The sequence below is a fragment of the Bos indicus genome, chromosome 10 (genome assembly GCF_029378745.1).
Source record: "Bos indicus isolate NIAB-ARS_2022 breed Sahiwal x Tharparkar chromosome 10, NIAB-ARS_B.indTharparkar_mat_pri_1.0, whole genome shotgun sequence".
NCBI lineage: Eukaryota > Metazoa > Chordata > Mammalia > Artiodactyla > Bovidae > Bos > Bos indicus.
In genome coordinates, this window is record NC_091769.1 from 60,583,609 (window position 1) to 60,601,827 (window position 18,219).

The following is an 18,219-nucleotide window of genomic DNA, read 5'->3' on the forward strand; positions in this document are numbered from 1 at the left end:
ACCTTAGGAGAAAACATTTGTATAGCGAAAGGATTGATGTTTATTGCCTCTCCTTCACATCAGGCAGAGAAATGGTTTAAAGTGAAGGGTAGGTGTAGCTAAAATGGCAAGCTTAAGGAATCCTTGGGATGAAACTGTACCTTAGCCTCAATGTCTATATCCTGATTGTGGTATCATATTATAGCTTTACAAGGTGTTACCTTTGTGGGAAACTACATAGATGGCACAGGGATCTCTCTGTATTATTTGTTGCAAGTACATGTAAATCTACACTCATCTCAGAGTTAAAAAAAATTCAAACCTGCATTTTCTTAAGATAAAAGGTAGCTATGCAGGTGGAATTATATGAATATTCTGGACAACTACCAAAATCTACTAAAGCTAAACATATATTAAATTTGGACTCTCAGGTACATAACCTCCAGAAATCTACATATTTCTGTATACCAAAAGAACAAAATGTTCATAGCAATGCTATTCATATAATAATCAAAATCTACTGTTCAAATGCCCACAATAATATAAAATTTAGATAAACTGTGGAGTATTCATATAATGAAATACTGCCAGCAATGAGGATGAGTGAACTACAATCGTATACAGTAGTAAACAAATCACACAAACAAGGTTGAGGGACCAGGCACAAAAAGGTAGATCCTGTATGAGTTCTTTGATACAAAGTTCAAAATCTGACAAAACTAATCCATGGTGTTACAAGCTGAATATTTTGTTTCTGAGGGCTGGTAACTTGCACGCCATGTATTAAACTTGAAAAGATTCACTGACCTGTACATAATTGTTCATTTTTATTTTTATGCATGGATAAGAATTTAAGTTGAAAACAAAGGCAGTAGTGGTGGCTGCACTAGAGCCTCTGTGATTTATTTAACATGAATGTGTTTGTACAGATTTCTGTCACAATGCTTTTTCTCACATTGCATATCTATCAAGACTCACATGTTTTCTGAGTTCTATGCTCATAAATGACCTTTTCACCTTTTACTATGATTTTATCTCTCAATTGTGATTGATTATTTTGTTTTGGCTAGAGCACTTGTTGAAGGAATTTAAAAAGACATTTTTCTTATTTCTTTATTGGAGAAATATTTATATCATAGATCTAAAATACTTAATTTCTCCTCGTTAATATATGAAAAATTCCTTTTTTAAAAGATGATGTCATAGCTTTATTTGTTTCTTTGCGTTATATCCAGTTTGATTACTTACATTGTCAGTTGGCTTTCATTTTGGTTCGTTTTTCACAGATTTTTTTTTTTTTTTTACCAGAGTTCCTTATTTGTTGTTGTTTGGTTGCTAAATCATGTCCGACTCTTTGCAACACCATGGACTGTAGCCCCACCAGGCTTCTCTGCCCATGCGGTTTCCCAGGCAAGAATACTGGAGTCAGTTGCCATTTCCTTCTCTAGGGGACCTTCCCAACCAAGGGATGGAACACGTATTGGCAGGTGGATTCTTTACCACTGAGCCACATGGGAAGCCTAGAGATCCTCATATACAATAAGAAAAAAGCACCAGAGCTTGTGTTAGTTTCCTATTACTGATGCAGCAGATTACTACTTAGTTTAAAGCAACGTAAGTATATTATCCTAGAGTTCTGAAAGTCATAGGTCCAAAATGAGTTTCACTAGGGTAAAACCAAGATGTTGGGAGAGCTGTGTTATTCTAGAGGCTCTAGGGAAAATCTCTTTGTAGCTTTTCAGAAGCTGTTTCCATTCTTTGCCTCATAGCCTTTCATCATCAAAGCCCACAATGACTAGTCATCTTTCTCATATTGCATCATTCTAATACTGACTCTTCTACTTCCCTCTTCCATATCTATGACTCTTCTGAGTACATTAGGTTCACCTGGACAAGCCAGCATACTGTCCATATTTTAAGGCTAGCCAGTTATTAACTTAATTCTGTCTGCTTCCTTAATTCCTCTTTGCCGTGTAACATAACATAGTCACCATTTGGGAACATTAAGATATGGAAGACTTTGGAGGATACTTCTGCCTAATATAGAGACACATTAAGATTTTGTATGATTGGCTAGGTTTTAGCACAAGCTTTATGACTGTCCTATGTGGCAGCTTTACAATGAGTAAGATGAAGTTTTGTGCTCTGACTTCTGGCTTCTGCTTAGGATGTAAAAAACTAAAATATTACTTCCACTCTTCTACCTGAAAACACTAAACTACCTGCAAATTTGAAACTTTCCTTGAGCCCATCAGAGGTTCCAAGGCAGTCAACCCAAAATCTACAGAAAGACAGGTGCCTCCAAGGGAAGACCAGATGTCAGCACTTGCTCACGTGGGACAGATGCAGCTAGATGCATTAAAAAGGCAGTAAGAAGAATTTAGCCAAAATTTCTAATGAATTACTTACAGCTGAGTATGGTCTAATGTGACCATATAGGATACTTAGGAGCTTCATAAACAAGGAGGAAGTTGACATTACAAGTTTCTCTCCAGATATTTTATAAGTAACAATTGAGGATGGTATGACAGTCTTGAGAAAGCCTGGGGGAATATAAGAGAAACCACTACAAAAAAGGCATTAAGCCTTGCCTGGACCCTTCTCTTCCATCTCCTTTGTGTTAACAACAACAAGCTTTAAGTCACAGCAGGAGGAGGGAGAGAGGTTGCAGGGAGGAAGGGCAGCAAATCCAGCTGCCCTTAGCGAAGGAATGGAGATAAAACTCACCCCAGAAACAGAACTACCTATCAAAAGACAAATAAATAATCAGAACCAGTTTTAGATAAGGCACAGGTATTAGAATATTAGACAGAAAATTTCAACTACCTATGAGTAATGTGGTAAATGCTCAAGTGGAAAAGATGGATAACATGTATGATCAGATATGTAATTTGAGTGAAACATGGAAATTAAACAAAAAAGGCCACACAGACCAATGGAAGAAGAGTGAGAACCCAGAAATAAACCCTCACAAACACAGTCAACTAATATTTGACAAAGAAGCCAAGAATACTCAATAGGAATATGATCATCTCTTCAATACATGGCGTTGGGAAAGCTGAATCACCACATGTAGAGTAATGAAATTTGACTCCTATCTTATTGTCATCCAGTTGCTAAGTTGTGTCCGACTCTTTGCAACCCCGTGGACTGCAGCACACAGGCTTCCCTGTCCTTCAGTATCTCCCAGAGTCTGTGTAAACTCACATCCATTGAGTGATACCATCCAACCATCTCATCCTCTGTCATGTGCTTCTCCTCCTGCCCTCAATCCTTTCCAGCATCAGGGTCTTTTAAATTGAGTCAGCTCTTTGCATCAGGAGGCCAAAGTATTGGAGCTTTAGCATCAGTCCTTCCAATGAATATTCAGAGTTGATTTTCCTTAGGATTGACTAGTTTGATCTCTTGCTGTCCAAGGGATTCTCACGAATCTTCTCAAGCACGACAGTTCAAAAGCATCAGTTCTTCAGTGCCCAGCCTCTTATTGTCCACTTCTCACATTCATACATGACTACTGGAAAAACCATAGCATTGACTGTATGAAACTTAGTCAACAAAGTGACATCTCTGCTTTTTAATATGCTGCCTAGGTTTGTAGTAGCTTTTCTTCCAAGGAGCAACTGTCTTCTAATTTCATGGCTGAAGTCACCATCTGCAGTGATTTTGGAGCCCAAGAAGAGAAAATCTGTCACTGTTTATACTTTTTCCCCTTTTATTTGCCATGAAGTGATTGGACTGGATGCCATGATCTTAGTTTTTTGAATGTTGAGTTTTAAGCCAGCTTTTCCACTTTCCTCTTTCACCCTCATCAGCAGGCTCTTTAGTTCTTCCTTGCTTTTTGCCATTAGAGTGGTAGCATCTGCATGTATGAGTCTGTTGATATTTCTCCCAGCAATTCTTGATTCCAGCTTACTATTCATCCAGTGTGGCATTTTGCATGATGTACTCTGCATATAAGTTAAATTAGCAGAGTGACAAAATACAGCCTTGACATACTCCTTTCCCAATTTTGAACCAATCTGTTGTTCTCTGTCTGGTTCTGACTGTTGCTTCTTGACCTATATACAGGTTTCTCAGGAGGCAGGTAAGGTGGTCTGGTATTCGCATCTCTTTAACAGTTTTCCAGTTTGTTGTAATCCACACAGTCAGAGGCTTTAGTGTAGTCAATGAAGCAAATGTTTTTCTGGAATTCCCTTGCTTTTTCTATATCACTCACAAAAATTAACTTCAAATGGAGGAAAGAACTGAAACCATAAAACTCTTAAGAAGAAAACATAGTGGAAAAGCTCCTTATATGTCTTGGCAATAATTTTTTGGATATGATATCAAAAGCACAAGCAACAAAAGCAAAAATCAGTAAGTGAAACTACATCAAACTAAAAAGCTTCTGCACAGTAAAAAAAAAAAAATCAACAAAATGCAAAATGAATTTATTAAATATATGTGCAAATCATATGTTATAAGGGATTGATACCCAAAAGCTAAAAGGAACTCAACTCAATAGCAAAACAAACAAACAAACAAAAACTATGTGATTTTTAAAATAGAGGAACTGAAGACATTTTTCCAAAGAAGACATACTGATGTCCAACAAGTACAGGAAAGGATGTTCAGCATCACTAATCACCAGGGAAATGCTAGTCAAAACTACAATGAGATATCACCTCACACCTGTTAGAATGGCCATTTTCAAAGTGACTACAAATAACAAATATTGATGAGGATGTGAAGAAAAGAGAACCCTTGTTGTTGGTCAAAATGTAAATTGGTAGAGCCACTGTGGGGAACAGTATGGAGGCTCATCAAGAATGAAAACTAGAGCTACTGCGTAAGTCAGCAGTCCCACTTCTAGCAACTAGACTGCCTCTTTCTCTTGATCCCCTGCCAGGCCGTGGTGTGGAGTGAGCGGAACTAGGCATTTGCCCTTTGGACTGGGAAGTGTGATGAGGTGGCTGCCATCTGTGCAAGTCTCTCGCTGCTCTGATTGTTAGCAATCTGACATACACACCCGCCTCACAAGTAGAGTCTAGGCTTCTCCAGCTCTCCCATCTGTCTCAGTGGATTTCCCGGCAGACAAGGGGGCCTCCCCGGGGCAAGGATGCACGTGTGTGGACCTTCTCTTCCATACCCCTCCAGGGGCGCTGGTCCCACCCTAACGCCTTCCCCTCCCCCTGTAATTCTGCCCAGTTACATGGAGATCTTTCTTGCAGTTTTGGCTTTATAAAAGATATCCTGCTGGTTTCCAATTAGTTGGTTTTTTGTTTTTGTTTTTGTTTTTTAAGTTGTCTTCCATGTGTAGATATATTTTGGATGTGTTTGTGAGAAGTGAGCTCCATGTCTTCCTACTCTGACATTGATCCCCCATTCAATAAGAAACTATCTTTTAAATATCCCGATCTGTTGACCTTCCTATACCCCAGATTTTCCACTAATATACCATATATTTTAAAACACAGACAATATTGAGAAACATTCAAATGAATTGTTTTGAATATTTTATCTAGTGGCAACTAATATAAAATAAGCAATGACCAAATTTAAAAACACTTCAAAAATTCCAATTTGATATCAAAATACAACAAATAATCCTCATTGAATGCTCACTACTGGGAAAATATTGGATATATTTTATGAGTATGTCAGTGTATGTTAATATGTTTATTATATTTTATGTTTGTTTTTATATTCATGTTTCCCAGTTACTGAATGCTTTAACATATACAAACTCAATTAACCATCAGAATAAGCATATGAAGTATACTAAGGAATTTATATTGTTCTCATTTTTACTGCTGAGGATATAAATGTTTTGTGTGGTTAAATCAATTATTCAACCCTACACAGCTTTTGGAACAAAAGTGGAACTTTTTAAATAGAATTTATTTTTAAATTTTAGAGTGTTATAATCTAGTCAAAAACATTATTTTGAAAATAATAGATACAGAGAGGGAAAAATTTTTAATGTAATCATCTATTGATTGTTGCTCAGAGGCAATCATGTTAACAATTAAGCTACAGTCACACATCTGTATAAGGTAAAATTGTCCTTCACATAAAAACAATTCTATGATTACTTTTATATGTTAATAAATACTTACAAGGTAACTTTTTATGGATACTTCATGATCCACTGTTTGGATGTACTATCGTTGGATATTTAGGTCCTTTCAAGTTTTCACAATGTTAATCTTCCCTTATGTCTGTTTATGAACTTAGCTTGTATTTTTGAGTCAGAAGGGTATATATCATGTTTATCTCTTTTCTGATTCACTGTCTTATATGGTAAGACATTAACATTTCTGTATAGAGATTCCCTCATTTGAAACCTAAGACTGGCAGTTCTCACAGGACTGTTGTGAGAATTAAATGCATAATACTCAAAAAAAGGCTTCAACAGATGTTTTTAAAATAGTAATTTCTTTGGTTAAATATACATTTTGTATTAACAGGTTTACCACCTCAAAAAGGATTTTGGACCCACTGGAAACTGAAAGAACTCTCCACAACCACCATTCATGGTAGCAAGAAAATGCCTTCAAAATCTATAAAGGACATGATTGCAAGAAATCAAGAACAGATATCAGCTTGTAAGTAAATTTATTATATATTGCTTACTGAAATAGCCAAAATCAAATATATCATTATTCATTTATCAGAATTTTTTAATGACTTACTTTCTGGTGAGAGTCTTAAAATAACATTTAATTTATAGATGGGTGGAGAAGGAAATGGCAACCCACTCCAGTACTCTTGCCTGGAGAATCCCATGGAGGGAGGAGCCTGGTAGGCTACAGGCCATGGGGTCGCAAAGAGTCGGAGACGACTGAGCCACTTTCACTTCACTATAGATGGGTATTATATTAATTTGAATACTGCTTTATGTTTTTAGTTTTTCATTATAAAAATTACATGTACTTAAGTCCTTTTCTCATTTACACTTATTATGATTTTAATATTAATTTCAGGGAACTTCTCATGTATAAGAATGCTACAAATACTCTTACTTTTTGGCTGTATTGCTAACTGGTTAGTAATGTATTTTACCAATAGATAAGCTTAAAATGTTTTATTCAGTAAATTTAAATAATGCCTTTGTAGAGTGTCAGTTTTGGGGCATATTTATCAGGGCTTACTTAACCTAATATGAAAACACAATCTACCTGCTTTTATCTAGTACTTTTAAATTTCCATTATTATATTTGTTACAAAGGGAGATAGTTAGATTCCAGTATTTTGTTTCCAAATGCTCACTTTTTAGATAATCCACTTACAGACTACTTGAAATACCAATTCACATGGATATATTTTTGTGTTCTCTTATACCTGCCAAATTTCTGAGATAAGACCAAACTTCTTAATTACTCTATATTAAAAAGCACTTTAAGGCAAGCTCATGTCTCTCTAATTTATACTATATTTCAATACTAAACCCTGGTCTGGTGCTCAGGCCTCATTACTGACCGACTAAACAGAATCTCAGACTCAGTATATTTTTTAAAGGTACTCAGATGACTTCAATTTGCAGGCAAAGTTAAGAACTCCTAGTGTAAAGGGAAATACCTTTCCATTATACTTCTTGATATAGGCTGGTGGAAGGAGGGACTAACCTCCTCAACCTACTCTTCTGAAAACTCTCTCTTCAGTTAGTTTTTTATTCTAAAATTGTTTAATTGATTAATTACTGCTTTTCTGATTAGTGCTTTGATTTTTTGCCACTCTTATCTCTATAGATAGCATTCTGTCTTTTAGTAGTTATATGAAATTTCTTATTTGCTAATGTTACCCTTGTTTTTATAGAACTTCATACGTATTTGTTATTTTGTATAGAAAGAGAGATAATTTACTATTTTGACCCAATCTTAAACATCTCTTTTTGCTTCTTAGTTTTACATGTGAAAAATAAGTTGGCTAAATAGAAAATTAAGGGACTTTTAATTTTTTGAAGTTTTAACTTATAGGAAAGTGGTAAAAATAGTGTAAGGAACTCCCATATATTCTTTATCCACCTGTTGTTTGAATTTGTTCTATTTGTTTTATCATTCTCTTTTTTTATATAAGCATTTAAAGCTATAAATTTCCCCAATTACTGTTTCAGCTACTTTCTGCATATTTTGATGTTATATTTTCATTGTCATTTAATTCAGAATATTTTCTAATATCCAGTATAATTTCTATTTTGATCCATGGGTTATTTAGAAGTGTATTACTTAATTTTTAAAAATTTAGGGTTTTTCTGGATATCTTAAAATTACTGATTTCTACTTTAAAAAATAGTGATCTGATCTACTTTTAAAAATAATGATTTCTACTTTTAAAAATAGTGATCTGTACAGTCTTTTGTAGTGCACTGAGATTTGTTCTACAGTACATGATCTGTCTTGGTAAACATTCCGTGTGCACATGAGAAGAATATATATTCTGCAATTATTTTGTCTCAATTAGATCAAGGTGGTTTATCGTGGCGCAGATGATAAAAGCGTCTGCTTGCAATGCGGGAGACCCGGGTTCAATCCCTGGGTGGGGAAGATCCTCTGGAGAAGGAAATGGCAACCCACTCCAGTACTCTTGCCTGAAAAATTCCATGGATGGAGGAGCCTGGTGGGCTCCAGTCCACAGGGTCCCAAAGATTTGGACACAACTGAACGACTTCACTTTCACTTTGCACTTTAGATCTTCTGTATCAGGGTTCAGTAAACTATCTGGCCTATTTTTATATATCCTATGAGCTAAGAATGATTTTTCCGTTTTCAGGGCTGTAAAATAACAAAACATTAAAGAATATACTACAGAGGTCATATGCAGCCCACAAAGCCTAAAATATTGGATTATCTGGCCCTTCATAGAAGAAGTTTGCTAACTCTGGTTCTGTATCTTTATGATATTTTATTTAATTGTTCTGTTTATTTCTGAGAGGTGATATTAAGATCTCCAACTACAGTTGTAGAATTATCTATTTCTCTCCTTAATTCTGTTGATTTTTGCTTTATGCATTTTTAAGTTATTTGGTACATATACATTTACATATTATGTTTTCCCTTTAATCATTATGTTTCTTTGTATCTATGATAATTCCACTGAGTGCTATTCTGTCTGTTATTAATACAGCCACTTCAGCTTGCTTATGTTTGTGGTCTGCATAGTGCCTCTTTTCCCAACATTTTACTTACAGTTTCTTTGTGTTTTATGTTTACAGTGTACCTCTTATAAATGAGATATAGTTGAATCTTGGGGTTTCTTTAAGTCTTAAAATTTCTTCCTTTTAATTGGAGTGATTACTTCATTACATTCAATATAACTATTGAATTAGTTCAACATAACTAATGTTAGGTTTGTTCTACCGTGTTCCTGTTTGTTCCTCTTTTTTGTTCTTCAGTTCCCCTTCTTTATCTTCATTTGGTTAATCAAATATTTTTAGTATTCCATTTTTATTACTCTATTGGCTATTTGCATATTGCCTCCTTGTATTTTTTGTAATTGCCTTAATGATTTCAAACACATCCTTAAATTATTGAAATCCTACTTAAAGTTAATGCTATCCTATTTCACTAAAATGTAGGAACTTGGAGAAGGATAATTACATGTACTCTACTCCTCTTTGTCCTTTGTGCTATTGTTGTCACATATGTTAGAAGATCTACATAAATAATGGCCTCACATTATCTAGTGTTAGGATATTTGCTCCAAATAACGACATGGTTTATTTCACCTTTATTGAGTGAGGTCTAATTGATGTACAATAAACCACACATATTTAGAATATAAAATTTGACAATTTGACATATATATAAACTCATGAGACTATCACAACTTTCAAGATAGGAAACATATCCACCATTCCCAAAAGTTTCTTAGACTTTTTTTTGTAATTCCTCCCTCCTCAATCCCCAGGCAATTACTCCTGTGAGCTTTGTCAGTACAGGTTAGTTTGCATTTTCTAGAATTTTATGTAAATGAAATCATAGAACATGTGCTATCTTTTGTTGGCATTTTCTACTCTGCATAATTATTTTGAGATTCATTCATCTTGTTGCATGTATTAATAGTTTGTTACCCTGTATTTTGCTAAGTCCATAGTAAGGATATACCACAATTTCTTTATCTGTTCACAGGTGGGTAGACATCTGCATTGTTTCCAAGATAAGTTATTGTAAGCTTACCTATAAGCTGTTATAAGTAAAGCTGCTGTTAATATTCATTACAAGTCTTTGTGTAAACATAGAATTTCATTTATCTTTTGTAAACATCTAGTAGTGGAAGTCTGGGTACTATAGGAAGTGCATTACAGCATTTTAAGAAATTGCCAAATTTATCTAAAATTTTACTTCCTACCAGGATACAAGTTATATTAATACTCTACTTCCTTGTTAACACTTTGTATAATCTTTTAATTTTATCCATTCTTGTGGGTTATACTGGTATTTGCTGCTGCTACTGCTGCTAAGTCGCTTCAGTCGTGTCCGACTCTGTGCGACCCCATAGACGGCAGCCCACTAGGCTCCTCTGTCCCTGGGATTCTCCAGGCAAGAACACTGGAGTGGGTTGCCATTGCCTTCTCTGATACTGGTACTTAGTTAGGTTTTATTCTGATTTCTCTAATAACTAATTATGATGAGCTTCTTTTCATGTGCTTATTTGCCATCTGTAGGTCTTCTTTGCTGAAGTGTTTATTTTAGTCTTTTGGCTATTTTTATTTGGGTTGTTTGTGTTCTTTTAATTCTGTTATAACAGTTCTTTATATATTCTAGATATAAGTTCTTTAACAGATATAGATTTTATAAATATTCTTTTATAATCTGTAGTTCCCTTTTTATTTTATAATAGTGTCTTTAAGACAAAATTATATAGTATGGTGAAATCAAATTTATCATTTTTTCCAATATAGTTTGTACTTTCTGTTTCATATTCAAGAATTTTTTATGAAGCTTAATTTCAGTCAAGATTTTCTCCCATATTTTCTTCTAGAAATTTTATTTATTTTTTTTTTTGTATTTCTAATACTTCAATTTTGTTTTTTATTTTTTTTATTATTTTTTTTTAATTTTATTTTATTTTTAAACTTTACATAATTGTATTAGTTTTGCCAAATATCAAAATGAATCCACCACAGGTATACATGTGTTCCCCATCCTGAATCCTCCTCCCTCCTCCCTCCCCATACCATCCCTCTGGGTCGTACAAGTGCACTAGCCCCAAGCATCCAGTATCGTGCGTCAAACCTGGACTGGCATCTCGTTTCATACATGATATTTTACATGTTTCAATGCCATTCTCCCAAATCTTCCCACCCTCTCCCTCTCCCACAGAGTCCATAAGACTGTTCTATACATCACTGTCTCTTTTGCTGTCTCATACACACGGTTATTGTTACCATCTTTCTAAATTCCATATATATGCGTTAGTATACTGTATTGGTGTTTTTCCTTCTGGCTTACTTCACTAGAAATTTTATAGTATATAATTTTATAGATTATAGCTGTAGCTCTTACATTGAGGACTCTAATTCATTTTCAATAATTTTTGAAAATTATGTGAAGTAAGCATTGAGGATCATTTCTTTGCATATTGTTCTAGAACCATTTGTTGAAAAGATTATCTTTGCCCATTGAATTATCTTGGAACTTTTGTCAAAAAAGCTTTTGACAACACTTGTATTGGCCTGTGCCTAAATACACACTTGTACTCTAACTTTTGTTTCGGTGATGCCAATACTAAACTACCTTGATAAATGTAGTTTTATAACATGTCTTGGAGTCAGGTACTATAAATTCTCCACCTTTGTTCTTCTAAAAAAATTATTTTGGTTATCCAGAGTCTTGTCTTTTCTGTATAATTTTAAACCACTTATCAGTATTTTATATACTCTGAAATTTTAATTGAAATTAGGTTAAATCTGTCAACTCAAGAAGCACTGACATGTTAACAATACTGATTTTCCACTCCATGAACATAGAAGATTTCATCTATTTAGGACTTATTTCATTTACCTCAGCAATATTTTCCAGTATTTTTTCTGTGTAGATGCTGCACACATCTCTCAAGTAATATTGCACATGGTATTTTTAATTTCAGTTCCTAATTTTTCATTGATAATACATAGAAAATATGATAGAAAAATACTTTTGTGTTGATTTTATACCCTGCAATCTTACTAAACTTTCTTATTATTTTTAGTAGCCTTCTTAGATTTCTTAAGATTTTCTTCATGGACATTCATGTCATCTGAGAATAAAGAGCATTTTTTTTCAATCTATAAGCCTTTAATGTGTTTTACTTGCCTGTGGTTAAGATATTTAAGAAGATGTTGACTAAAAGTGCTAAGAGTGGACATCCTTGCTTCATTCTTGATCTTAGATGAAAATGTTAAATTTTTGCCGAAGATTTTTATAGATGTCTTTTATCAGGTTGGGGTAGTTTCATTTTCTTTCTAGTTTGCTGAGAAGTTTTTGTTGTTCTTGTTCTTTTTATAACAATATATGTAGAATTTTGACAAATGCTTTTTAGCATTTGTTGAGATGAACATATTGTTTTTCTTTTCTAGTCTTTTGATATAGTGAATTATATTGATTGATTTTTCAAATGTTAAGCCAACCTTGCATTCCTGGGATAAATCCCATTTGGCAATTATATATTAACCTTTTCATGTACTACTGAATTCAGTTTGCTAAAATTTTGTTTTCTTTTCTGTACTATCCTATCACATTTTAGTAATAAGTGTAATGTTTGCCCTTCTTCTCTTTTCTAAGAGTTAGTGTAAAATTGTTATTTATTCTTCTTTACATATTTGGTAGAATTCACCCAATGAAGCCATCTGGGTCTGGAAAGTTCTCTGTGGTCAGATTTTTTTGGTCAGATAAAAAAGTTCAATTTCTCTAATAGATATAGTGATCAAATGATCAGTTTCTTCTTAAGTAAACTTTGTAGTTTTGTGAGTTTTTATTTTATTCCTTTATATATTTTTGAGTGTTTTTCTTCTGTGATGCAGTCTAGTTATTAATACTTAGAAATATTTTGGTCTATTTGAGGCTTTATTTTAAGCTTCATTAGGTGGAACCAGAGAAGTCTTTTGTTTAGCCTAACTTGCTTCCCCTGCTGAGACAGTTCTCTTCTTTAGTATTCTACTCCATGCTCTGTGTATTGCAGATTTCCCATCTGGCTGTCTGGAACATGAGCTTCCTCCGAGCCCCAGGCATTGTTCTGTCTGCTCCTTCCTGTGTTTTTTTTTTAAACCAACCTCAGGCAAAAATTTAAGGATAACCTTCCAAAGAGCTCCAGATTGCTCTGTATGTGCTTCTGTCTCATCTATGTTATGCTGACCTGTGAATTTTAGCTTTCCCTGACCTACCTGCATGCTAAATTTTATTTTTCAAATCAGTTCTGTTTGGATTCCCACCACTTGCACTGTGGCCTGAAATTTCTTTTTTAGAGACAAAAACAGACAAGTGTTCCTTCTTTAGGTTTTCTTCTCTTGGCTGAGGGGCGGGGATTACTGTCCAGTGTTGCCTGTTGTCCAACACATGAAAATCATTGTTTTACATATTTTTTCCAATTGTTTACTTTTTGAAGAATGAATAAAAGTGGTGGGAGTGGATATCCTTATCTTATTCCTAATCTAAGAGGAAATGCTTGCAGTTTTCCACCACTGAGAATGATGTTTGCTGTAGGTTTCCCATACATGGCCTTTATTATGTTGAGTTATGTTCCCTCTAGGCCCATTTTCTGGAGAGTTTTTATTATAAATAGGTATTGAATTTTGTCAAAAGCTTTTTCTGCATATATTGAGGTGACCATATGGCTTTTATTCTACAGTTTGTTAACATGATGTATCGTACTGATATATTTATGTTGAAGAATCCTTGCATCCTTGGGGTAAATCACACTTGATCATGGTGTATGTTTCTCTTAATGTGTTGTTGGATTGGGTTTTCTCATATTTCGTTGAGGATTTTTTACATCTGTGTTCATCAGTGATGTTGGCGTGTAATTTTCTTTTTTGGCAACATCTTTGTCTGGTTTTGGTATCACAGTGATGGTGGCCTCATAGAATGAGCTTGGGAGTGTTCCATCCTCTGCAATTTTGGGGAATAGTTTGAGAAGGATAGATGTTAACTCTTCTTGAAATCTTTGATAGAATTTGACTGTGAACCTATCTAGTCCTGGACTTTTATTTGTTGGAAATTTTAAAATCACAGTTTCAATTTAGTACTTGTGATTGATCCATTCATCTTTTCTATTTCTTCCTGGTTCAGTCTTAGAAGATTGTATCTTTCAAGAATTCTAGGTTGTCCATTTTATTGGCATATAGTTGCTTGTAGTAGTCTCATGATCCTTTGTATTTCTGTGATGTCAGTTGTAACTGCTCCTTTTTCATTTCTAATTCTATGGATTTCAGTCCTCTCCCCATTTTTTTCTTGATGAGAATCCTACAGGCTCCATGTTAGAAGGTTCAATTCCCCCTCCTTTTTCTGTCTGCTTTTAGTCTTTCCCTGGTATCTTCAAGTGGTTGCTGTTCAGTTGTTAAGTCATGTCTGACTCTGCAGCCCCATAGACTGCAGGATGCCAGGCTTCTCTGTCCTTCACTATCTCCTGGAGTTTGCTCAGATTCATATCCTTTGAGTCAGTGATGTTATCTAAGCATCTCATCCTCTGCCAGTGGTTAGTGCCCTTTCTTTAAACACTCTCAAGAATTCATAGCTTTTATCTATGGGAGAGTCAGACTGATATAAATTAAATGTTTTGTTTAAATACTGAGTTTATTTTTCAATTTAAATATCAAAAGTGTCAAATCACATTTTCCTATAAAACTAGATACTGCTTCATTATCTTGTTATTTAGTCTTAATAGAGGAGTCTAAACCAACCTATTTTTTCTTCCTATACAGTTAATCAATAAAATTTAGTTTTTACTTTTACTTTATTTAGATATTCCAATATTTTAAAATTTATCTTTAAATTTTAAAAATGTCACTAAAACATGTCTTGATAATTTTCATAAGCTTTCACAATGCCAAAATTTAGTTAATATTCTTGGATCTCCCTAAGCTCTTTTGTAGACCTAGTAAAGATTTTAGCCAAATGTTTCCAGTAAGACATAGACAACTTATAAGACTAAATTGAAGAGGGAGGGAAAGTGACACTGTTTCAGATATTTAAGGAAAAAGTTTCATTTCACCGTTAGAGAATATCCCCTGACATTAAGGAAATAAAATCTCCAGAGAAAGGCCTCAGATTCTGTTTTCACATGGAGTACTTTGACAGACTAAAGTTGCCTTCTTTTGCCTCATAAAAAATGAAAATATGTACGAATCAATTGTAAAAAGTAGGATAGTCTTCTACAAGCTACTCATCTGGTATATGTTTTGTAAATCAAGAACAGTTTTGTGTTAAGTGACTATTGAAAGGGCCCTGGAAGTGAGATTGAAAGCAAAAAATCAAGTCCCTAGGGAAAATCATGGTTTTCAACATCATGTTTTATACTGTGGAGGTTATCATTCTACCGGGTGTCTCTAAAGTGACCTCGAGTAAGGGGCATCTCTTTGGATTCCCCAATAAGCATCTCATTTCAGTGGTGCTTTGGTTTTCTAAGTAAGTTTCTGCCAGTGGGGATGTGGATCTATTGAGTATTCCTCGTGTATACTTTCCTATCATGTGGTAAAGTATACTTATTATTAAAAACATTTTAAAATTTGGTCCTATTTCATAGGTTTCTATATCAGATTTTGTATTTAATTTCTGGTGCTCATGCAGATTTTCCTATTTGTATGTTTCATAGTTATTTTACTTAGAGTTGAGAGGTAGATCAAAGTGGTTATATTTATCCCAATACTTTACATGGGGTTTCTTTTTAGATTTGCTTTTATTTTTATATTTTATTTAACCATTTAGGAAAGTATAGAAAATACTTCCCGCACATAACAAATATTTGCAATTTGCCATATTTGTTTTTCAAGTCTTTTATTTACAGATCTTTTGTACCATCCCTAAATCTGTCTCTCCCTCCCCAAAGGTAATGATTATGGCTTTCTTTCTTTCTGTAATATATAACATTGTTTTTTTTACATTCTTTACATAAATAATACATATGTAAAACTGTTTTATATTTCAGTGTTCAATCATAGTCAACATTCAAAAATTTTAAATAATCAGCTGATATTGACCAATATTTCTGGCCACCAAGAGAATATACTTATGTGGTCTCAGAGTTTATAGCAACCACTGAAAGTGTTTTTCTCTTATTAAGGGAAATACTGCTTATGAGCTTTTATCTCAATTACTTTGTTCCAAGAATTGTTTATTTATGTGTTATTTCATGATGTGTGTATGTGTGTTAGGCTTTCAGTTGTGTCTGGCTCTTTGCGACCCCATTAACTATGTCCACCAGACTCCTCTGTCCATGGAGTTCTCCAGGCAAGAATACTAGAATGGTTTGCCATTTCCTTCTCTGGGGTATTTCATGATAGTTCTAGTTTTCTTAGAAGTTATTATTTTGCAGTATCCATTTTCTGCAATCTAAAATATAGAATTGCTCTAAGTGGTGTACTACCATGCTTTAAAGAGATTTTTATCCTTTATTTTTAATGAAATAATTTTAAAAATTTGGAAAAACATAAAAATTGTCTTTGTTCAAACACTCCTGATTTTTGTGTTAATGGAACATCTTTACGAAATGCTTCATCTGTTTTATTTGCCTATAAATATTTGAAAAATACTTTTTATATTAGATTCTAAAAAAAATCATTTTCTGTTTCTGGATAAGGCATCTAAGTCTGGGATATTATGGCAGGTTAGAGGTTTAATTATGAATTATTTTCATATACTGCTCAAAATTAAATTTTAATACTTTTTTTTAAATTTAGGGAAATCTTCAATTTGAACTATGTACTTGATAAAATGTGTTAAATTATTAGAGCCATGTTATTAATATTCTTATGTAATAGGTTGCTTTTATTATAAACTATAAAATGAGAAAACTGAAACATAAATTAAGTAAATTGCCCAAGGTCAGATAAACTATAAATGGTGGAATATGAATTCAGAAAGTGAAGGTGAAGGACAGGGAAGCCTGGCATGCTGCAGTCCACAGGGTTGCAGAGTCAGACATGACTTAGCGACTGAACAACAACATGAATTCAGATTCAGGAAATTCTGGCCTTAGAGCCTGAACTTTTTAACTACTTCACATAGAGCCTCTCAGACATTTAATTTTACAGGCTTGTAAGGGTATTAAGGCTTAAAATTTTCATCATAGGATAAGAGTTTTAACCTAGGAAAATTACCATGGCCTTATGTCCTCTTTCATGACTAATGTGAATGAGTGTTTAGATTCCTTCCTGAGATCAAATTTTAATAAGTGAGAAAGAAGGAGGAAAGCTGTTAGTATATATGTGTGCTCAGTCGCTTCATTGGTATCTGACTCTTTGCAACCCTATGGACTGTAGCCCGCCAGGTTCCTCTGTCCATATGATTCTCCCGGCAAAAATACTGGAGTGGGTTGTCATGCCCTCTTCCAAGGGATCTTCCTGACCCAGGCATTGAACCCAAAGAAGGATGGAGAAGACTGGGGGAGAAATCTCACTTATTCCCCGGTTATGTATATGGATACCTCTAGAAATAGTAAGCAGTCATTTGGAGAACTGCAAAACCCACACTGTGGGGCCAGAGTGGCCCAGAGGTACAGTGATAGCAAAGAATTAGAACTTCTGATCCTACGAAAGAAACTGAGTCTCCAGTGGGGAAGCACAGGTCTATTACACACCACTGTTTTTTGCATGGGAACTAAAAGGGCAATTGTAGCACTTTAAAAAGAGAAGAATTGCATAAAGAAGTGCTCTTATTTTTTTATAAGTAATTTTTCCTGTAGAGCTGCTTAAACTATAACTACTAGGAACTCTGGGGTGGAAGCTTGTTCAAATCTTTGTTTTTATTTGAACTTTGAGCCTCATATTTCTTTAAAACCTTAACCTATATTTAAAGCTGTCTTACAAGATATTGCATTAGTTAGTGGTTAATGAGTCCCTCTCCTGCACATACGGATTCAGTGATCCACAGTCACCACCCTATAAAATTTCACAGTCAATAGAATTAATAGAATAAAAGAGGAATAGAGATGCACTCATAGAAGTCTTGGTTTAGAAGTTACCTATATGACCTCAATCACATAACATTAGTAAGAGCAAACCATGGCTACACTAGGTATAAGAAGGGCTGTCAAAAATTCTGGTTGAGAAAGTGATACCTAGTAATA

General features: G+C 34.2%; 1 protein-coding gene across 3 annotated transcripts in view; it reads left to right on the plus strand.

Moving 5' to 3' along the window:
- Positions 1-18,219, plus strand: part of FAM227B (family with sequence similarity 227 member B) — a 212,249-nt gene that overhangs the window by 44,675 nt on the left and 149,355 nt on the right. For all 3 annotated transcript variants that reach the window (XM_070797583.1, XM_070797582.1, XM_070797581.1), the window contains exon 11: positions 6,429-6,566. In XM_070797583.1, the coding sequence (XP_070653684.1) occupies positions 6,429-6,566 (138 nt within the window). The remainder of the gene's footprint in view (positions 1-6,428; positions 6,567-18,219) is intronic.